General features: G+C 36.6%; 1 protein-coding gene across 5 annotated transcripts in view; it reads left to right on the top strand.

Annotated features, from left to right (window-relative positions):
* The window catches only part of ELMOD1 (ELMO domain containing 1), a 94,697-nt gene that overhangs the window by 28,933 nt on the left and 41,809 nt on the right, over positions 1-23,955 (top strand). For 3 of the 5 annotated variants that reach the window (XM_066247540.1, XM_066247521.1, XM_066247557.1), the window contains 5 exons: positions 2,605-2,706; positions 18,486-18,631; positions 18,769-18,797; positions 19,593-19,690; positions 23,174-23,303. In XM_066247540.1, coding sequence (XP_066103637.1) covers positions 2,690-2,706; positions 18,486-18,631; positions 18,769-18,797; positions 19,593-19,690; positions 23,174-23,303 — 420 coding nt within the window. In that variant the 5' untranslated portion in view covers positions 2,605-2,689. Of the gene's footprint in view, positions 1-254; positions 298-2,604; positions 2,707-18,485; positions 18,632-18,768; positions 18,798-19,592; positions 19,691-23,173; positions 23,304-23,955 lie in introns of all 5 variants that reach the window. The other 2 variants (XM_066247549.1, XM_066247528.1) reach the window with 1 other exon arrangement.

The raw sequence follows: 23,955 nt of genomic DNA, 5'->3' as shown, positions 1-23,955 counted from the left end.
CTCCACACTACAATCAGAGTGCATTTTTTAAACTAGAAATTGGATCCTCTCACATCTCAGTTTGAAAACTTTCAATAGTTCCTCATTGTTCAAACTTATTTAATATTGCTTACAAAGTCTTTGATGACCTGACAAATCTTGGTTTTTCATGCCTTGCCACCCTGTTTTTACACCTGTCCCTCTTACCAAGCACCAGGTCACTAGATCATGTTGAACATTTCCCCTCTACACATCATGTATTCTCTTGCTTTTAGGATCTTACAAGTACTAGGGGACCTCCTGATCCCTATATCTAAGGTAAGTATCTCTCACAGTCACTATCACAGCACCATTTCCACTTGTAAAACTGTTTAAGAACCTATTTGTTTCTCTGTATGATCTTCTCTACAATCTTCTCTCAAGACTTTTGGGTCTGGAGGATGGAACCCAGGCTTCTCCTATTCACCCTGTATCCCTAATGCCGAAATTTGGGTATTAACATATTGGAATACATTTTAAATTTCAAATAGTTTTAGATTTGCAGAAAAGTTACAAAGATAGTACAGAACCTGTTCCTTTATTGGCATCCAGTTTATTTTATTAATATATTTGTCACAACTAATGGACCAATATTGATACCTAATTAACTAAAATATGTCCTTATTCCAATCTCCTTAGTTTTTACCTAATGTTCTTTTTCTGTTCCAGGATCCCATCCAGCAAACCGCATTACATTTAGTAGTTCTATCTCCTTAGGCACCTCTTAGCTGTGTAGTTTCTTAGACTTTTCTTATGTTTAATGATCTTGAGAACTTTGAGGAGTACTGGGTAGGTATTTTGTGGACTATCCCTCAATAGGAGTTTGATGTTTTGGTTATGATTAGACTGAGGTAATGGTTGGGGAGGAAGAAGATCATGAAGGTAAAGTGACATTTTCATCACAGCATATCAAGGATACATTTTATCACCATGACTTATCACTGTGATGTTAACCTTGATCACCTGAGATAGCATTTGTCAGGTTTCTCTACTATAAAGTTATTTATTTTCCACCTTCCAAGCTGTCTCAGGAAGTTACTATGTTCAAACTCCATTTAAAGGATTAAGAATTATGCTCCCCTTTCTCAAGGGCAGAGTATCTACATAAATTATTTGGAAGCCTTTTGTACAGGAGATTTATATATTATTTTCCGGTTACTTATTTATTCAGTCATTTATTTATGAAACCATAGATACTTTTTATACTTTGAGTCATAATCTAATACTACTTTATGTATTTTGTTACTCATATCATTCCAATTTTGACCAGTAGGAGCTCTTTCAGTTAGCTCCTGTGTTTACTTGACATATCTTTCACTATTTGTCTTCTGAGCACTTCCTTGGTTTCTGGCACAAGACACCTTTTATATTCCCTGCCCTATAGCTGGAATCAGCCATTTCTCCAAGAAGCCCTGGTTCCTTATATTTGAGAATATTTTAGAAACGATAATTTGGGCTTTGGGTGGACACTGACATTTTTTATTCAACAGTTGGATTAATTTTTAAAGGCCACAAAAGTACAAAGAATAATATATATTCCCATCACTAAAATGAACAAATGTTGTTTTTCCCTTTATTTTGCTTAAGCTATGTTTTAAGAAATAAAAGTCCTATCAATTTGGAGGTCAGTTTTCCCTCCCCTAATCTTAAACCTCTCCCCATCATTCCAGAAGCAACCACAATCTTAAATTGATGTGTATACTTCTTTTTTCGAGCATGTATGGAATATATGTTAAAATATATGTTAAAGACTGGATTTTGGATTGCCCACATTTCTGGGCTGTTCTAGTTGGTAGTTCTATCTCTTCCCTCAGCCATTTGTCCAAACACTCAGTTCCTCGTGTTGCCATTGCAACTGGTGTCCATTTATGGTTTCTCTCCTGCGGTTACTTCTCTGCCTCTCTCTTCCCTAGTCTAGTTAATCCCAGCTTTGTAGGCAGCTTTAAGTGTTCTTATCGGAAATAATAAGACCAATAACCTGATATTGTAGACTTTGTGAAAGTAAATTACAAACTGAAAGGTACTAGACAAATATAAAATCTCACTGTTCTAGTCACAATGCAAAAAATAAAAATTAAAAAAAAAACCCAGGGAGGCTGGACATATTGCTCATTTGGAGTAGTTGGCACTTTAGCGGCTTTTTTTTTTTTTTTTTTTTTTTTTAGCTTAAAGACATTACCAGCTGTTTCTAATTATTTTTGAATTGTACTTCTGGGAGGTTGGGGCTGCCAGACTTAAGACCACCGGGTATCTGGAAATCAGGATAATTAATTTTATGGTTCTTTATTTTAATTTTTTAAATAAATACTGTTCCTCTAAATGTAGGAATACCCCAAATAAAGGAAAAGTTTACTATCAATGAGATTTCTCATGAAACTAATAATTGCTCTAACAAATAACTTAAAATGAAAGACTAATTGTTAATTACAAAGTCTTCATAGAATTGAGTTGCTTCGTGGGCAGTTTGGTTGATAATGTTCTGGGTGCCATATAACATTGTTTGCTTACTTAGGTAAGCAGAAATTTGGGGGTTAGGATTTCTAGTCCCCTTAACAGAAATTAAATACATCTAATTTCTTCCCACAGCTTGTACTTATTTTGACAAAAGCAAACTTGAAAGCAGTTACTTGAGGACAGTTGGGATAACATCTGGATAATCAAAACAGGCACAATGAAGCACTTCCTGAGGTAAGTGCTCTAGTTCCCTGAGTGAGCCCTCTGAAATGAAGAAAACTTTCTGCTGATTGGTGTAGCATTTCTGTTCACCGTTTGTGATCTGGTAAGCAGGAGCTATCTTTGTAAAAGAGGAGATGATAGTGGTCAAGTTTATGCCAAGACTGGATTTCTTCTTCAGTGTCGTACTGGTCTTAGGAACACTTGAGTACCTTCAAAACCAGCCATCTCTTAGAAGATATCGGAACATTGGTTTCTGTTAGTTTTTTGTTCAACTGAATAGATATAACCCTGTGTTTGGTGCATATTATAATGTCTTAAATTTAAGTTGTATGTGATGATCTAGAACTGATATGGGGGAAATGTACCAGTGTGATTTTGCAGATTAGGACCAGGGATAACAGAACCGGCACATTTCTGTCAGCTATGTGTTCTGATACAAGTTTTTTCTCTTTTAACTTGTCACATATGTTATATAAATGATACTTGACATTGATTATTTATGTGAAACTGAGGCTAAGATAATAGGTCACAGATCAAGAAAGAAACTTGAGGATTTTCATCGACCATTGGTTTTGAGTTGATTACTGCTTTTGGCTTTAGCTTTTAATAAGTCATAATATGTGTGTGTTTATTATATATTAACAGTTATGAAATTTGGAAGGCTAAGAGGACAAGGAGTAATAATCCTGCATTACAAGCTCCATCAGATATATGTATATATATATTTTTTTGTATTTTTCTGAAGTTGAAAACGGGGAGGCAGTCAGACAAACTCCCGCATGCGCCTGACCAGGATCCACCATGCATGCCCACCAGGGGGCAATGCTCTGCCCATCTGGGGCATTGCTCTGTTGCAACCAGAGCCATTCTAGCACCTGAGGCAGAGGTCATGGAGCCATCCTCAGCGCCTGGGCCAACTTTGCTCCAATGGAGCCTTGACTGCAGGAGGGGAAGAGAGAGACAGAGAGGAAGGAGAAGGGGAGGGGTGGAGAAGCAGATGGGCACTTCTCCTGTGTTCCCTGGCCGGGAATCAAACCCGGGACTCCTGTATGCCAGGCTGATGCTCTACCACTGAGCCAACCGGCCAGGACCTCCATCAGATAATTTAAATTGCCTTTTATTCCCTGTAGTCCGTTCCCACAGATATTTTTATTTGAACCAAAGAGAAGGTTATATAAACACAGCCTGAATAAATCAGGTGTTAATTCCTGAGCTCAGCAAATATGTTATATAGAATAAGGAATTGACTTTCACTGAAAAAAATTCAGTATCATTTAAAAGCCCGCAGGGTGATTAATCTGTCAGCTTCTGAGTTGCTCTAGGATGAAGTGCTCCATGTATGGCCTCAGAAGAAATGTGGTTAATCATAAAGAATCCAGGTTGTGGGGAAGAATGGATTTCAATCCACATTTAAGAGATATGATACCCACACTCTGCCCTCTCCTCTTCACTGTTACCATCAACTATATTAGTGGTATAACTACTCAGAGTATAAAAAAATGAGGAAACATTTGATGCTGTTTTTTTTTTAATTACAAGAGATGTTAGAAATAAATGCTATAGATTAGTATACCTGGCTGAAGGGTATATTTTAAATTAAGAGTAAAAATGGGCTATTAGATAAGTACACCATAGTCACCCACTATGAGTTTAGCTAGGGGTCTGCATTAAAAGAAAACTAGGGTTTAAATGGAGAAGAAAGTGTGTCTATGTGTTATCAGAAAAAGAGAGGGCACTTTTTGAGCCCCAGATAGAACTGAGGCATAGGGGTTAGATTGTATAATATATTTTATTAATTTTAATTCAGTCAATGCATATAATAGAGAAGGCCTAAGACTTGTGCTGAAGATCTTTTCCTTGCTAGAATTTACTCATTAAAATGATATTTTTTGAAGTCATCAGACATTAATAACTTTGAAATTTTCTAATGCAGGGAATCTTATAAGTTAGCCCATGTAAATAATTGCTTCCAGTGCTCCTGGCCTCAGGATCTCAGTTTCTTGGCCATGGACTTCACTGCATAGTTTCCTCCCGCGACAGAAAACAGGAAAGGAAGGTGTCTGCAAATTCAAACCTCCATGGGCCACCCTTGGAACAATACAGCAGACTTGTACCCAAGTTCTGGCTGCAGAGCAGCGGAGAGGAAAAAAAGTATTTTACTGCTATAATATAATTAGGGAAATAAAGGCTTCCAATGAGCAAAAATATTTGTAAATTGGGTTTTATAAGTCCTTCACACTTGATTAATATCTTAGGTCCCCTGACTCGTTTACTGCTAACAATTGTAGTACTGTGCCACATTTTTAATTATTATTTTCTATTCACAACAATTGTAATAAATTAGGAATTAATATCCCATTTTATAGTTCAGGGCATTAAGGCTAAGCAGAGTTAAGTTGCTTATGCAAGGGCATGCTGATATTTAAACACAGGCCTCTCTGACTTCAAAACTGTTTCTCATAATTTCTGCATTGTGTCACTCCATCAATGTGTGTCTACTGTGAGATGTTGTGGGGGATACAAAAGGGAACATGAGGTGGTCTCTGTTGCAGAGTAACGTGGCACCTGGTAAGGCAATGAGGTACATGTGTGCAAAACTAAGATACAAAGAGGAACGTAATCAGTGACGTTGTGTCATGGCAGCAATCAGGGAAGGCTTCACTGAATGATACTGAGGGGAAAGGAGGACTGGGATGTTCATACTTTTAAATAAACATGAGGGGGTGGGAGGTGGAAAAGATGCTGTGAACAGAGCCTGAGAAAGTGTGCTCAGCTGCCAGACGCAGCAAGTGGTCCAGGTTGGTTGCTGGAGACTCGGTTTAGCGTGAGTAGGAGACACGATGCAAGGGCAGAGGCAGGGGCAGTTCTTGCCACCTTGGTGAGCTTGGCATGAAACAGCCCAGAAGCAAGGTAACAGTTTCACCTAAACTTAAAGTAGACCTTACAAAGAAGGGAGAGTAGATGAAAAATTGTTTTCCCTTGCAACACATGTCTAGCCTTCCTTAGAGCTAGAAGTCTAGTCTGTTCCCGCCACCTGAGAGATGGGGAGGCGCAGGCCCAGAGAAGCAAAGTGGCTTGTCCAAGTCATACGGCTCAGAGTGGGAGAGTGACACCAGACTTGAAGTCAGACTTCCAGACACTTCCCTTTTTAGTTTGGCAGTATTGTCATTTAGCACCCAATTCCCACTGCTTTGACGGACAGAAAGTACAGGCTCATGCAGTTCCAGAATTTGGTTCGCATTTCTCAAGGCGCTGACTAAGCTTGTGAGATGTAGAAGCTAAATCCTGAAAAGGGGTGTGTGGCCTGAACATCCAACTGCCACTTTTCCTGTAGACTGGTAGGTTTAGCCATAGTTTTGTTGTTGTTGTTGTTGTTTTTCCAGGATATACACACATGTATGTATATGCACACACAAATACACACACTACATACACATATATCTACACATACATAGATTTTTAACTGATTTTGTTCCTGGCATTTAAGCAAAAGCTTTCCACAGTCTTGTTGAAACACGTTCACCTGAGTAGATTCCTGAGCAGTACTCTGTAGGTGACGCCTCCAGAGCCTGCCCGTCTCCCACCAGCTGCCCTCAGAGCTTGATGGTCGACATGCTGCTCCTCTGACCCTTGGGTTCCCCTCAGCTTCTCATGACGCTTTGACGCTTCACTTTGATGCTTCACTTCAGCCCCTCCTAGAGAGCATGAGATAAATGAAAGCCCGGGACACTCAGTAAATGTTGGTTTGGATTTTATTCATTTGATTGTTGTATTTTTCACTTTTGTTTTGAAGTGAGGAATGCTGGTTTCTCTGTTCTTGTCTCCTTGTCAGGGAAACTGACAGTTGGCTTTACTGTGCAATCTCAGAGGAAGGTCCTCTCTCTCCTCTGCCACTCCAACCAATTTCTTTTATAAAATTATCACACTACCTTCTTATTTTTTGTTTTTATTGTCATTTTCCTTACAAGATTTTAAGTTCCTTGTGGACAGGGATGACGTGGTTGCAGTGAAAATAAGTTCTTGGCTCATTTTTGCTTTTTCCTTCACCATAGTCCCCACTCTGTTTCCTCCTGCATGAAACAGCCAGTCTTCTCATTTGGTATTTGCTCAGTTTAGGGAAGAAATAAATAAAGAACTTTTCAGTGATCACTTTTTCCACAATGCATTTAAAATCTCTCTTTCAACTACTTTAAGTTTTTATTCAATAGAAATTAACTTATTTATAATATTGAGAATATCCTCCAACCAGGTCTTGATGGTGTATGTGTATATGTGTGTGTATATATATGTATTTAAATTGTATTATGTAGTGTATCTATAATACTAAAAGGCCCATTCATCCTCTACAGAAGATGTTGGGGCTTAGTATGGGTGATGACTTTTTTTAACTTATAGGTTTACTTAATTTTATTTTTTTTAATATTTTTATTTACAGTAAAAGTTTATACTTTAGATTACATTTAAATATTTTTAAATGTCAAAGTATAATGTGTTCACTGCTTCCTTTATAAATAAGTCAATAAAGACTATACTTTCCGGGATCATTTCAATAGTTCGTTACTAAATAAGTCAATAAAAATATTATCCAAATAACAAAAAAAAATATGACTTTTAAAAATAAGTCTGTACAATATATGTATTTAAACATCAAAGTTCTGATTAAATTACGATGTCATTAATAAATTAAGATAAACCTGTGCCTCATTTTCTTTGAAAGAAAAAAGATAAACCATTGAGGTTTTTAGATATCCCATAGTCAGCTAGTGCTAATTCCTCGGATAAAATTTGCCTGTAAGGTAAAAGCTGTGCTCTTTACTGTGGCAGTAGAGTTCGGAATACTGTCAATCCATGATAGACTGACACCTACCACTTTTCAAAGGCAGTGTGATCTCTTCAGGTAAAGAATGGTGGAAAAAACCAGTGTGCTGCCCTGCCTGGGCACCAGGCTGCCTCGCAGTTGCTCGATGGAGAAAACACACTCCTGTTTTTCTATAGGCCCACCAATGGTTTGTTTGTGTGATTTCACATTTCCAGTTCATGTATCAAGTCCTCTGAAGCCCCTCTTTCTAGTAGGAAGCTCATTACAGCAAGGGTCTCATTTACTAGGCCAATTGGCAAGTTATTTTCCAATTGATGGCCAGTGCCCCTGATTAGTCATATCAGTCGAGCAACTGAATTTTTTTCAAAGTAAAATATTGACATATTTGACCACAAAACAAAATGAGGCTCTCATCAAAAGCAACTGAAAAATTTTAAAATGTCATTTTAGAAAGTGCATCAAATGCTGGAAACATTGAGCAATTTGCTGTTGTTCTTAGTGGCCGTTTAGATAACAATTGTTTTGTTTGGGTTTGAACAAAGGATTGTGATTATTTTGTACGTTTCCTTCCTCACCAATAGTGTGCTTCTTATTTATTACAGGATTTCTTCAAGCAAGAATTAACTTTAATTATTAAATTCATTGAAACTGTTCAAAATAAACCACTTTTCTTTTATTATTCCAAAAGAAGACGTCAGAGTCACAAATTTAAGGTGATGGAGTAGTGTTGCATTACAGGTACCCACAATCCCTCACTCCACCAGCAGGAGGCCATGTGGTTCTAGGTGCATCTCCTATTTCCAAAGCCTCATCCCTGCTGAAAGGAGTCTTCTAAGACACAAGACAGGGACTCACTTTTATTTGGTAGCAGAGATATGATCCATTTTGAATAATTTACATTGGGTTGCTATTCTGATTCGAGTTAGAGAATGAATGTTAAATAATAAAAGTGATCATAATTGTCTTTAAGAAGCACAATCCTGTGAACTCAGCCATAAACTTCACTCTGCAGCATGCTAATAAATGGCAGTAAGAGAAGATTTTGGAAATAGAAAATGTGTAAATAGCTCTTATTATTACATCAAATTCTCCCAGTGCTTAAACAAGTCATTCAACTTATTGTTATGTTTCTTATTAGACTAAGTTCTTCCTTCAGTAACTCCTTTTGGAACACTATCAAAAAACCAAACAAACCTGTGATTAAAAAAACAGAAACAAACACAAAAAACTATCTATGCATGTAGCCATTCAAAATAGGAGATGGTGATCAGTATTTTCTCCTCCTCCTTGAAAATTTGATTATTATTACTGAAAATGCAGCACATCTTTTCAGTAGTAAGAATCTCTCATCAGAACTAAGAAAACTAAGTCTAGTGTTATGAAGAAAAAAAGAAAAATACTCCCCTCTTTAAAACTAAGCTTATTGGTTTGATTATTCAAGACAAGAGTTAAAAACAGAGAGACAAACCCCCTGAACATAGGATTCAGATGATGGAGAGGGAGTGACTATAATTCTTATCCTAAGAGTAGGAACCAAGGGACGGGATTAAAGAAAGCAAGTGGGACCTGCCTGTAGGTGCATTTGAAATGGCTCTGCTCAAGGCATGCCAAATAAGAAGAGGAAGGGAATTAAAAGGAAGAAAGATACTATGAATCCAAAAGTCCATAAACTCAGATGAGAAGTAGACTCTTCCTTCCTTTCTCCTTCCCTCCCTCCCTCCCTTCCTTCTTTCTTCCTTCCTCCCTTTCTTCCTTTTTTCTAAACCAACCACTCATTAGCTTAAGAGCATTTAAAGATTCACTTCTTAATTTCTTCCTTTTCAGGGTAGACATGCCTAACCAATTTGACACGCTCACAAAATATTTAATTATGTTTACTGTTCCCTGGACCTTCAGCAGTTTTTCCATAACCTTTACAATGTAAGGACTTAAATAAATCCCAAAATTTAAGAAGTGAGCTCCTAGCAGCCCATGGTGAAGAACAGTCATTCTGAGATGCTCATATGGAGGTTTGGCTGATCTGGCCCTTTCATGAGGAAGCAAACTGGTATTGTTTCTGTCATCAGAATAAACTTTTTTTTTTTTTCCAGTGAGAGAGAGAGAGACAGGAAGGGAGACTGATGAGAAGTATCAATTTGTAGTTGTGACACTTCAGTTGTTCATTGATAGTTTCTAACATGTGCCTTGAAGGGGGGGGGGGAGTGGATGTGTGGGGGAGAGGCTCCAGCCAAGCCAGTGATTTCTTGCTCAAGCCAGCAACATTGGGCTTCAAGCCGATGACCTTTGGGTTCAAACCAGAGACCATGGGGTCATGTCTATGATTCCACGTTCAAATTGGTGAGCCCACACTCAAGTCGGATGAGACTGCACTCTAATCGGCAACCTCAGTTTTGAACCTGGATCCTCAGCATCCCAGGTCAGTGCTCTATCCACTGCACCACCAACAGTCAGACAAAAATAAGCCTTTTAAAGAAAGGGATAGCACTGGTGTTTTGATCTCTGACCATGCCTTAGGTTTATGATCTAAATGCAAAATAAAGTATATCTGTCTAAACATTATTTGGTCTGATGATGTGGCTTGAAAAAATATAGTTTCTAGCGTAGCAGGAAAATACAGTGCCTGGCACTATATGAAATATTTGTGGGTATGTTGGCCCAGAAGAATAACAAAGAAAAAAAATAAAAACATATCCTTGGCAATAAATAGCATCAGGACTACTGGCCCAGAAATTATGAAAGGGTAAGGAAGCAGTGTATAAATGTCACTTTACAGTTGAAATGGACATTTTTCTTTCTTGTTGTGTGATATTGTGTATGTGAGTATGTGAGAGGGATGTGATATACCTCAGAGTTGTGAGTCCTAAGAAACGGTGCAGCATCTCTAACCGCTCGCTGTAGGTTTCCGCTGCGTTTCCCTGTCATTGACTGTTGAACATTCTCAGGGGAGTTAAAGAAAGAGATAAAAATGAATAGAATATCATGTCCTTTCTCTCCCTTTATGTAAGGCTGTCTTGAAACAAAATAGTTTCCCAGGTTTTATTTTCTCACATACAAGGAGGCCAGAGGGAAAAATTGCAGATGGGCTGTGTTACTCTACATCTGGATACTTCCTGCTACCTAGGATGACACTTCAAGGTCTCATGCTACATCTTAGTATAGATGCAATGGAGAAGTTATATAGGAAAGGTCTCTGTAGTTTAATGTAAGCTGTAATGAGGTTTGGTGGCTTGTATAGGAACCCTCTTCTCTAGGAAGATTTAGTAGTACAAGAATGGAATTATCATGGAGTCCTGAAACTCAGGTTTAAAAGAGGCTTCATTTGTAGAGCTGGGCCACATGCTAGGCAGACTTCACTTGAAATCGCACATGATACCATAAGGATACCTATCATGGAAAGTTTCTCCCCTTTGACTTAATAAGAGGAATAATGCCAAACAGTAATTAATATCATTGCCATTTGGCTGGTAACCATTTCACAATGATAGTGCTCAACTGTTTTCTCTGGCATAGCTATGCAGTACAGTAGTTGGAAAAATGGAAAACTTTGTCCAAGAAAACAGGTTGAAGTTTAATAAAATTTCTCACTCAACTAATTAAAATCTTTCACTAAATTTATTTTTAGAATTAATTTTTTTGAAAGCTGATAACCTAAATCCTAATAGATTTTAAAACATATTTGACTAAAATGATTGAATTTCAGACTTAACAACATAGTAAATTCATTTTTTGTATTTTAACAGAATCTTACTTCACATGGAAATTTTATATATACTTTTATAATGGCTTTGGTGGTTATTTTATATACTTTAATTTTTTAAAAATAAGATACTATATACTTATTATAGAAAAAAGATGAAAATATACTTAACCAAAAAAGAAAGTAAAAAGTATTCATAATTTTATTACCAGAAATACAAGTGTTAACATTTTTGTTGTGTATCCTGCCATTCTTTTTTTTTCTTGTTTGTACATCACCATTAAAATATTTTGTTGAATTTTAATGAGAAAGTGAATCATCTTATACCAATTCCTTCCTAATTTCTTTTTATTTGATAGCATGTTATGGACATTTTCTCATGTCATTAGATACTATAGAGAATAATTTTATCTCCAATGAAGGATTCCATTATGTTTTCTTAGTGTAGCAGTTTGGTTACTTACACTGTTTCCTCCATTCCCTTTGCATCTGTATGATATAGGTCCTCTGCTTTGGTTCAGGTTAGCCTTTGGGAAATTTTTCATTTATAATTTTTTTATTGATAGAAATGAAATTTAATGGGGTGACATTGATCAATAAGAGTACACAGGTTTCAAGTGAACATTTCTATAGCATTTGAACTGGTGATTGTGTTGTGTGCCATCACCTGAAGTCAAATTATTTTCTGTCTCCGTATATTTGCCCCTCTTCCCTCCCTTCTCCCCCACTGCCCTCTGCCTGGTAAACACTTCATTTTTATCTATTTCCATGAGTCTCAGTTTTATATCCTACCTATGTGTGAAATCGTATAGTTCTTAGCTTTTTCTGATTTACTTATTTCCAGAGGCAGATTTAACAACAAGTGCACACGCCCTGGGCCCTGACTTCTGAAGGGCCCTGCAAAACCCCAACTTTACACTTTTTTCTATTGTAAGAGGACCAATATTTTCTTCTGTGCCCAGGACCTCAACCGACTTTAATCCGCCTTTGCTTATTTCACTATACTAGAATGTTCTCAAGGTTCATCCATATTGTCAAAAATGGCAATATGTCATCATTTCTTATGGCTGAGTAGTAGTCCGTTGTATATATGTACTACATCATTTTTAGCCAGTCCTCTGTCGAGGGACACTTTGTTTCCATGTGTTGGCCACTGTGATTAATACTGAGATAAACATCGGGATGCATGTGTCTTTGTATATAAATGATTTTGTGTTTTGGGGGTATACACCCAGTTAGAGAGATTGCTGGGTTATATGGTAATTCTATTCCTAATTTTTTTGAGGAACCACCATACTTTCTTCCACAATGGCTGTACCAGTTTGCATTCCCACTAGCAGTGAATGAGGATTCATTTTTCTCCACAGCCTTTCCAACATTTGTTATTACCTGTCTTATTGATAACAGCCAATCTAATAGGTGTGAGGTGGTATCTCATTGGAGTTTTGATTTGCATTTCTCTAATAGCTAGCAAACATAAGCATCTTTTCATATATCTGTTGGCCATTTGTTTATCTTCTTAGGAGAAGTGTCTGTTCAGGTCCCCTCCTCATTTTTTAATTAGATTGTTTGCTTGTTTGTTATTGAGTTTTGTGAGTTCTTTATATATTTTTAATATTAACCCCTTATCAGAGCTGTAGTTTGTGAATATCACCTCCCATTTAGTTGGCTGCCTTTTTATTTTGTTGTCAGTTTCTTTTGCTGTGCAGAAGAGTTTTAGTTTGATATAGTCCTATTCATTTATTGTTGCCTTTACTTCTCTTCCCTTTGGGGTCAAATTCATAAATTTTTTTCTATGGCCAAGGGTCATGAGTTTAGTATCTATGTTTTCTTCTATGTAATTTATTGTTTCAGATATCTTATATTTAGGACTTTGATGCATTTTGAATTAATTTTCGTGCATGGGAACACACTAGTCAAGTTTCATTCTTTTGCATGTGGCTTCCCAATTTTCCCAGCACCATTTATTTCTCTATTGTGTGTTTTTGGATCCTTTGTCAAAAATTATTTGCCTGACCAGGCGGTGGCACAGTGCATAGAGTGTCGGACTGGGATGCAGAGGACCCAGGTTTGAGACCCAGAGGTCGCCAGCTTGAGCGCAGGCTCATCTGGTTTGAGCAAGGCTCACCAGCTTAGACCCAAGATCGCTGGCTTGAGCAAGGGGTTACTTGGTCTGCTGAAGGCCCACGGTCAAGGCACATATGAGAAAGCAATCAATGAACAACTAAGGTGTCGCAACGAAAAACTAATGATTGATACTTCTCATCTCTCTCCATTCCTGTCTGTCTGTCTTTATCTATCCCTCTCTCTAACTCTCTCTCTATCTCTGTAAAAAAAAAATCTTAAAAAAAAATTATTTGCCTATATACAAGTGGTTTTATTTTTGGGCTCTTGATTCTGCTCCATTGGTCTGTGTGTTGGTTTTTCTGCCAAAACCATGCTGTTTTGATTATCATAACTCTGTAGTATAATTTGAACTCAGGTAGTGTGATATCTCTGACTTCATTCTTTATTCTCAGAATTGCTTTGGCTATTTGTGACCTGTTATGGTTCTGTACAAATCTGGTGATTATTTTGTTCTATTTCTTAAAAAAATAACATTGGGATTTTAATGAGGATTGTGTTAAATTTATATACTGCTTTAAATAATATGACCATTTAACTATGTTGATTCTTTCAATCCATAAACAAGCAATATTTTTCCATTTCATTATATCTTTTTTAATTTCTTTCAATAATACTTTGTAAGTTTCAGTATATAGATCCTTCACATTCTTTGTTAACTTTATTTTTAGGTATTTTGTTTATTTTTGTTGTTGCATTTGTGAAAGAAATTGTTGCTTTTAGTTCATTTTCTGAAGTTTCATTTTTGGCATTTAGGAAGCAGTAGACTGTTGTATATTGATTTAGTGTCCCTTTACTGCATTTGTTTGTTATTTCTAATAGTTTTTCGGTAGTCTTTGGCATTTTCTATATACAGGATCATGTCATCTATAAAAACTGATACCTTTACTTCTTCTTTCCCAATACAGATGCCTTTTATTTCTTTCTACTGATTGATTGCTCTGGCTAAATCTTCCAGTACTATGTTGAATAAGAGTGGAGAGAGTGGGCATCCTTGTCTTTTTTCTGATTTTAGAGGAAAAGCTTTCAGCTTTTTACAGTTTAGTATGATACTGGCTGATAGTTTGTCATATATGGCCTTTATTATATTGAGATCCTTTCCTTGTGTACTCATTTTGTTGAGTGTTTCAAACATAAATGAGTGTTGTATTTTATCAAATGCCTTTTCTGCATCTATTTGTAGGATCATATGATTTTTATTCTTTGTTTTGTTGATGTGGTGTATTACATTGATAGATTTTCATTGCACATGTTCAACAATCCTTGTGCTCTGGAATGAATCCCACTTGATTATGATGTATTTTTTAAATGTATCCTTGTATTCAGTTTGCTAGTATTTAGTTTAGGATTTTTGCATCTGTGTTCATTAGAGATATTTGTAGTTTTCTTTTTTTGTGTTGTCCTTGCCAGGTTTGGGCATCAGAGCTCTGTTGGGCTCATAAAATGTGTTAGGAAGTATTGCCTCTTCTCCAATCTTTTGGAAGACTTTTAGAAGGACCAGTACCAAATACTCTTTGAATGTTTGGTAAAATTCATTAGTGTAGCCTTCTGTTCTGGGGTTTTTATTTTTGGGTTTGTCAATTTGGGTTCTATAACTATCTATTATGTTTATTTGATCTAGTGCAAGGGTAGTCAACCTTTTTATACCTACCGCCCACTTTTGTATCTCTGTTAGTATTAAAATTTTCTAACTGCCCACTGGTTCCACAGTAATGGTGATTTATAAAGTAGGGAAGTAACTTTACTTTATAAAATTTATAAAGCAGAGTTACAGCAAGTTAAAGCATATAATAATAATTACTTACCAAGTACTTTATGTCGGATTTTCACTAAGTTTGGCAGAATAAATCTTTATGAAACAACTTACTATAGTTAAATCTATATTTTTATTTATACTTTGGTTGCTCTGCTACCACCTACCATGAAAGCTGGAATGCCCATTAATGGGCGGTAGGGACCAGGTTGACTACCACTGATCCAGTATGTCATTTAAGGCAGATATTTCTTTATTTTTATTTTTTAAGGGTTTTTTTTGTTGTTGTTTTAAAGATTTTATTTATTCATTTTAGAGAGGGGAGAGAGAGAAGGGCAGGGGGAGAAGCAGAAAGTATTAACTCCCATATGTGCCTTGACCAGGCAAGCCCAAGGTTTCAAACTGGCAACTTCAGGGTTCCAGGTTGACGCTTTATCCACTGCACCACCACAAGTCAGTAAGGCTGATATTTCTTTATTGATTTTCTGTGTGGATGATCTATCTAAAGGCATAAATGGTGTGTTGAGGTCTCCAAGTATAATTTTGTTTTTGTCTGTTTCTATTTTTAGATCTGTTATTAGATGTCTTGTATAGTTCAGTGCTCCCTGATTTTATTTATATATATATAAGTATTTATATTTATATTTATATAAATATATTTATATAAATATATATTTATATATATAGTATATATATTTATATATATAGTATATAATATATATATTAAGAAGTGTTATGTATTCTTGATATAGTGTCCCCTTTTCATTATGTAATGTCCATCTTTGTCTCTTGTTACCTTTGTTGTCTTGAAGTCAGTATTTTCAGATATAAATATGGCTACACCAGCTTTTCTTTGGGTACTTTTTTGCCTGGAGAATCATTTTCCAGCCTTTCATTTTGAGTCTACATTTGTCCTTGCAGCTTAGATGTGTCTGCTGAAGACAACATATGGTTGGGTTTTGTTTTTGGATCCAATCTGCTATTCTGTGCCTCTTAATTGGTGAGTTTAGTCCATTTACATTCTGGGTGATTATTGACACTTGATGGTTTCCTATAGCCATTTTATGTTTTGTTTTCTGGTAGCTCTGTGTCTCCTTTGATTCTTCTCTTCTGTGTTTCTGTCAGTTGTTTTTGTTTGATGGTATTCTGTGCTTCTTTTCTCTGTTTCCTCCTTTTTTAAGCTATATGTTCCAGTATTGGGGGTTTTTCATGGGTGGTTACCATTAAGTTATTAAGAAAAAAAAATTGTCATATGTACAAGGGTCTTTTGTCTTATAAGTGCTTCTGCCTTCCATCCTCCTTAGCTACTGCAGATCTTTATCTTCTTCCCTTTTATGTTATTGTTCTCACAGATTATCCTTGTTTATATTGTAACCATGTTGGAACTTTTATTTGTCATTTTGTGTCTTTTTGTTCTTTGTAGAATAATCCCCGTGAGTATTTCCTACAGTGGGAGTTTTCTGCTGATAATTCCCTCAGCTTCTCTCTGTTTGCAAAAGTTTTTCTTTCTTCTTCATATTTAAAGAATAAGTTTGGTGAACATAGTATTCTTAGCTGGTAATTTCTCTTTTTCAGTACTTACAGAATGTTTGGTCCACTCTCTTCTGGTTTATAGAGTTTCTGTTGAGAAGTCTGATGATAACCTGATGGACTTTCATTTATATGTTATGTTCTTTTCCCTAGCTGCCTTGAGGATTCTTTCTTTGTCATTGATTTTTGACAGTTTTATTATTATATGCCTTGGAGAAGGCCTGTTTGGGTTGTGGTAACTAGGTATTCTATTTGTTCTTGGATTTGAGGATCTCTTTCCATAGCCTTGAGAATTTTTTGTCAATTATTTGTTTGAATAGGCTCTCCATTCCCTTCTCCCTCTCTTTCTCTGATGTACCCATTATTCTTATATTGCTCTTTCTGATAGAGTCAGACAGTTTTTACAGAGCTCTATCATTTTCTTTTAATTCATGAGTCTTTCCTATCATCTTCCCTCTATATCATCTTAGTTGCCTGTCTTCGATGTCACTGATTCTCTCCTCTACCTGGCCTATTCTATTAGCTAAACTTGCTACCTCATTTTTCAGTTCATGTATTGAATTCTTCATCTCTGTTTTTAAAGTTTTGGTCTTGCCTTTGGGAATTTTTATTTTAACACAGGCTGTTCAAGGTATTGGAGCCAGGGAAAATGAACAAAGGAAAACTATCAAGGCATTGGTTCAGACTCAAGGATGGACCACATCATTGAGGCTATTGGCTAACTACTCTAAACCATCTGAATGACCCTGGATTACCTTATGTTAGAGCTGGAGGGACTTAATGAATATTTAAGGAGAAGAAATGTCTTTTAGAAATGATACCAAGAGAAAGTACTATAAATAATTCTATGTACTAGGAATGCATGGTATTAAGAGAACATGTGTTAAATATAAGTTTCTGGCTGTTAAGTCCTCTATTTGTTATAGCTTGAGTCATTTTGAGACTTTGAACAGTACCATGAAGTAGTGGGCACTGACATATTGAAAATAAAAGTCAGCAGCTTCAAACATATTCACATGTCAGAGACATTATAGAAAAGTGCATGATTGGTGGTAATATACTTCATAATCTGTTGAGGTATTATTGGAGTGAGATAGGGTGGGCAGTTAAGAAAACTGTTTAGTGGGAGTCAAGAACAAACTTGTCTAAAGGTAGAGTTTGGGGAAGGTTCAAATTAGGGATGTTGGAAAAAACAAAGGTCAACACTCTTGTTCCGTGAGCGGATAAGGAGGCCTTTCAGCATGTCCAGGAAGTGTCAGCAATGGTCAGTAGAGAAGACAGGTAGCCATGCAACCAAGTCCTCAAGAAGGACAAAAGTACCTAAAGGAAAGCAGAGGGAAGGAGGAAAGAATAGAAACAGGAAAGAAATAAAATAGTGGCAAAAAAAAGAGCACTAAGGTGGGTTGGAAATGAACCAGGATGAGCCGAGAGGCTGTCTACAGAGGTAGAAGAGGAGAGTTGCCATGGCATGTTCTTTCCCAATGTCTAAGGGAGAGACAACTTCTAGATACTATTGAAAAGGCACTGATTTGTTTTTTTAATGTTTTTAGGCAAAGGTAGGAAAGGAGAGGATTTCCATGCCTCCTGCTCAGTTTGATAGAAAATCAATTTTACTAGAATAGGGCATTCTGGAGTTGCTTGCAGTCATAGTAAGTATGTCCTCACAGTTCTGGGATCCCCTCCCAACGATGAGTTTGTAGCTACCTTAGATAAAACAACAGGAAATTAGAAAAATAAAATAAGCTTGTAAACCCAGAAATCTAATGGTTGATTTTCTTCTGGGCTTCTTTTCTTGTTGGTGGTGGCTGCTTTTTATTCTCTTGCAGAGTTCTAGTGGAAGGGTGCGTGCTGTCTTTTGTTTTTGACAGAATGTTGATCCAGGTGTGCCTGTATTTTTACTGTAATTTTTTGTGGCGCTGCTTGAAATTTGTAATGAGGAAGCTGACCGGAAGATGTGAACTGCAACGGATCTGTTACAATACCAAGCCTGGAGCTTCTAGAACCATGAAAATCGGTAAGTTTGAAACAAGGAAGTAAGCAAAATGTCGGCTTCGCAGGATTGAGGATACCGTGTTCTATTTCAATATAGTAAATTTAAACCACTTGTAAAGGATAATTTTTGAATGATTTTAAAAATTGTCTCTTTTATAGAAACATCATTGAGGGATTCAAAGAGTAAGGTAAGTAAAATTGTTTCCAAATTTTTAATCAACTTTTCACTTGGAAGCTCATCAAAAAGTAAAACTTTTAAGAAATAAAATATACCACTAGCTATAAAAACTAATGGAAACTGAGAAGAAAGAATTGTCTTTACTTTTAAAGTAGGCACTGTGTGTGAATTCTTAAGCAGATGAAAGGTGCATTTATTACTTCTCTGTTAAATTCATCTTTTATATATTATTTCCCAAATCATAAAATAAATATTCCTTGACAACAAGAGCAACATTAACTTTCTGGTGTTTCCTCAATATCCAAATCATTTAACTTTTTACTTAAGAGTTTCCAAGAAAATGAAAAAAGCCACTATTCTAGTTATTAGAGCATGTAGTTAAGTATCCACATAAGAGGAAAAAATTATTTTTTCAAGATTCTTAAATATTATTATTTAATTTTGACATCCTTAAGATAATATTCCTAATGTACACCACTCAATTATAGATATAGTGCCTAGTAACAATGGAATCCAGGTATATTGAGTGAGAAAAAAATGTAATATTTTAATATAAGTAGTCTAAAACAGATGAAAATGGTTTAAAAAAATTTAATTATACTATTTAGGAAAATGTCATCATAAAAACGTCAAATTTACTAGAATTTAAATATAAATCAATTTTGGCCTTTTGATTTAGTTTAAGTATTTTCATAGAGAAGCTTTAAACAAATACTTGAAGCCCCTGTCAAAATAGACCCTAAATTGATCCCACTTAAGCTACTGGTGTTTGTGACAAGGGAAATGATTGAAACGTGTTTTCCAGCTGTTGCAGACTTCAGTGAGTGTTCACCCTGATGCTATTGAAAAAACTATAGAAGACATTATGGAACTGAAAAAAATAAACCCTGACATAAATCCACAGTAAGAATTATGTTTATTATTTTGTAAATATTGAACACAAGTTATGGCTATATATTCATTATTTCTATAGATCACTTGTTCTCTCTCTCAATCTCTCGCTCTTTCTCTCTCAATCTGTCCACTTCTCCAGTTCCCAGTCATCTGCGATGTTTTAACTTTCAAATGAAGAATAAAGAAAAAGAGTGCCTTTTTAATATTTGCAAATAGCAGCAACTATGTACTTCATTGTGATTTATGCTTATGCTTTGAGATGCAATGAATGTAAGAAATATGATGGATGCCTTTGGTATCAGATGAATAAAGGGAGCCCATTCATCAACAGTCACTCCATGCAATGCCTTTGTTCTACATTACAGTACAACTTCAAACTGTAAACGTGCCTAAGTTGACTCTGCTCTGTCAGTTCATTAAAGGCTAAAAATCTTGGAGACAGTTCCTATCTGCTTGTCAAGAAGACAGACATGTGTGGGAGGGAGAGATGGTTTTTATATAAAGACTTTAGAACTTTGTAATTTATTCCTCTAATCTTGGAAGTATTAAAATGCATTTGGCAGTGTACATGACACTTAAAATTAGCTTTATATTTTCCATTGGGAACAGGAATTTTCAGTAAAAAATTGGGCTAAGGATATTGGGTAGAATAAATTGTGCACGTAGATATATTTAGAGACAGTTTAGATAGGCAGCAATCAAAGTGTCTTTTAGATATGCATGAGAATGTCAGATGTTGTCACTGAGAAACACTTTTAATTGCCAAAGGCAGGCTGTAGTTGAAGGGGATTTCAGAGTTCACTTTGCATCAGATGCCTGTCTCTTTGAGAGATTCTAGGTACTAGCTAATTGGAGCTCGTCACAAAACTCCATTCCCAGGTGGTCTCCATAGCATTCTTCTGCAGCCACCACCTAAATTAGCTTCCTTTTTCTTATTCAGGCATTAAAAGTGATTTCATCATGCAATAAATGTCTTTTTTGAACCTTTTGACATATTTTATTTCTTGGGGAAGGTGATAATGGGACAATTTATTTTAAATTAAGCTGAACAAAAAATTTAAAGACTTCCATTAGGCATGAGGGATATATTAGACCTATAATCATATTTAGGGATTGGATTAGATTAAATAGCAAGTTTTTTATCTCTTCTATAAAAGTTATATGTTTCATTCAAGAGAATTTCCTTGCCTTTTTTTTCCATTTACTCTAGGGGGAAAAAGAAAACCTTATTGGTAGTAGATTGTATTTTTACATCTCAGTATGGATTTTGGTACTTTTTCCGCAGATTGACATTGACAAATGTGATTTTTAAAATTTAATAGTTTTCTGGAAAAATAATCAAGAAATAGGGAGGGCTAGGATGGAAATATTTTAGAATTTATCAAGCCATTACTACTATTAAATCTCACTTTGTTTTCATTGTGTTTTTTCAAGTGCTACTGATGCACTAGTAAGAATTACTACAGTAAAAAGTGAATTGGCTTTTTTTGTTCCTTATTCTTTCATTTCTCTACTTTGCCTCAAATTTAACTCTTTTCAGTTCTGCATTGGTTTCTTGGGTGACCAGTGTCACCGTTCACTTTTCCTATACTAAAGTAACTGATTTAGTTTTTTGGTGCTAAGGCAGGGGTCAGGAACCTATGGCTCGTGAGCCAGATGTGGCTCTTTTGATGGCTGCATCTGGCTCGCAGACAAATCTTTAATAAAAATAATAATAATGTTAAAAATATAAAACATTCTCATGTATTACGATCCATTCATTTCCTACCACTCATGTTCATGGTTGTGGGTGGCTGGAGCCAATCACAGCTGTCTTCCGGGACAATACCAAATTTTTATTGGATAATGTGTAATGTACACAGGTCATTGTATGGCTCTCATGGAATTACATTTTAAAATATGTGGTGTTCATGGCTCTCTCAGCCAAAAAGATTCCCGACCCCTGTGCTAAGGTAACAATTAATTATAAGGTCTATTTAATTGAACATTCAGTTTGATTTGAGTTTTTAGTATTCTGGGTTATCTAACATTGCCCTCTACATTTGGGGTATGTATACAATCCTAAGATATAATTCTCTATTGCTCCCAACTTTAGTCTTACATTTTTATACGTCTTATTCTCTTCCCCCAACAAAAAGATGGTGATGACACTGTCATCGTGATTATAATGACCACCCAACAACAAAAATGTTCAAACTTACTAATGAATTAAGAGCAGAAATTATATGAAATTGCCAATGTTCAACTATTTTGAACCACAAAAAACTAATGACTGTAAAGAATCTGACAAGAATAAATAAACATGAAATACCACCTTCATATTTTAAAAATGCCATCAGTGTGACCAGTGGTGGATAAAGCATAGACCTGAGACACTGAGGACCCAGGTTCAAAACCCGGTAGCTTGAGTACAGGGTCACTGGCTTGAGCCTGGGATCATAGACATGATTCCACAGTTGCTGGCTTGAGCCCAAGGTCACTGGCTAGAGCAACAGGTCCCTTGAGTAACCTGCTTGAGTTCCCCAGTCAAGGCACAAAAGAGAAGCAATCAGTGAACAACTAAGGTGCTTCCACTTCAAGTTGATGTTCCTCACCTGTCTCCCTTCCCACCTGTCTCTCTCTCCCTCTTATTAAAAATAAAATAATTAAAAAAAATTTTAATGCCTTCAAACAAATGTAGGGGAATAAATTATGTGACAGTAGTTTTTATGAAAAAAAGATCTTGTTGATTAGTTAGCCATCTGTTTAATAAACGTGTAATGTTATGTGACTGCTTAAAGAACCCTAATTCACTTTCTAGGTTATAGGAGAGAAAAACAGCATTCAGGTCACAAGCAGTAATGTTGCTGTGGGTGTCGTACTTACCAAATGTTTTCTGTCCCAGTGATGTGTTGTGATGGGGCTGTGAAACAGTATACATTCAGAGAAGACTGAGCAAGACAGTGAAACATCTGAAAACCATGTCACATGAGAAAGAATGGGAGGAACAGGGGATTTTATTCTTTTAACCCTGGAGATGAGACTAGTATAAATAAAAAGAATCACTATCTTAAAATAAATAGGCATGGTAGGGGAAAGGTATAAATCCGTTTGCTCAGAGAACAGAATTTGAACCATGTGGTGATAAGAAAACCAGATTTTATTTCAGCTTAAAAAACAAAAAACAAACAAAAAATGTGTTTAGACAGCTAGAGAAATTGGAATGGAATGGCAAATCTTGTGAAAGCAGTGAGTTCCTTCTTTTGGCATTGCTTCAGCTATCGGGAATGCTCCCAAGCAGAGGTGTTTGAGGTGTTTATGTTTCAAGTTTTATTTTATTTTACTCTACAACTGTCCATGGAGCTTCAGTAAGATTGTGCTTCAATTAGAGCCTATTTGAGCATCAGTATGAAATGAATATGAGAAGTCCTGTTGTGCACACTTCAAGTGAGCAGATACCAAACTATGTTTCATTTTCCTTCACGTGTGTTTCTTCCTTTTTGAACACCTTAGGTTGGGAATCTCTCTTCAAGCTTGTCTTCTGCAAATCGTTGGGTACAGAAACCTTATTGCAGATGTGGAAAAACTGCGCAGAGAACCCTATGATTCCGATAATCCCCAACATGAGGAAATGCTTTTGAAGGTTAGTCCTCGGCCATGTTCCAGGCCCTCGCTTGGGTCAGCTAATGTTTACCAGGCACCTGCTGTGTGATAGGCTCTCCATCCTAAAACGGGAACTTAGAAAAAGTTTCAGATGGGTAGTTGTAAAGGTTGATTTAAAATTTTGTCTTAATTTTTTAACTCAAAACTTAGGACTTTGAGATAACGTTTTGGTTTTTTTTTTTTTGTTTTTTTTTTGTTTGTTTTTGCATTTTTCTGAAGCTGGAAACAGGGAGAGACAGTCAGACAGACTCCCGCATGCGCCCGACCAGGATCCACCCGGCACGCCCACCAGGGGCGACGCTCTGTCCACCAGGGGCGATGCTCTGCCCATCCTGGGCGTCGCCATGTTGCGACTCTCTTGGGTGTCGCCATGTTGCGACCAGAGCCACTCTAGCGCCTGGGGCAGAGGCCACAGAGCCATCCCCAGCGCCCGGGCCATCTTTGCTCCAATGGAGCCTTGGCTGCGGGAGGGGAAGAGAGAGACAGAGAGGAAGGCGCGGCGGAGGGGTGGAGAAGCAAATGGGCGCTTCTCCTATGTGCCCTGGCCGGGAATCGAACCCGGGTCCTCCACACGCTAGGCCGACGCTCTACCGCTGAGCCAACCGGCCAGGGCCTGAGATAACGTTTTATTA

The sequence above is a fragment of the Saccopteryx bilineata genome, chromosome 1, assembly GCF_036850765.1.
Source record: "Saccopteryx bilineata isolate mSacBil1 chromosome 1, mSacBil1_pri_phased_curated, whole genome shotgun sequence".
Classification (NCBI taxonomy): domain Eukaryota; kingdom Metazoa; phylum Chordata; class Mammalia; order Chiroptera; family Emballonuridae; genus Saccopteryx; species Saccopteryx bilineata.
The sequence above is the reverse complement of the archived record's forward strand: the minus strand, read 5'-3'. Positions and strand labels throughout refer to the sequence as shown.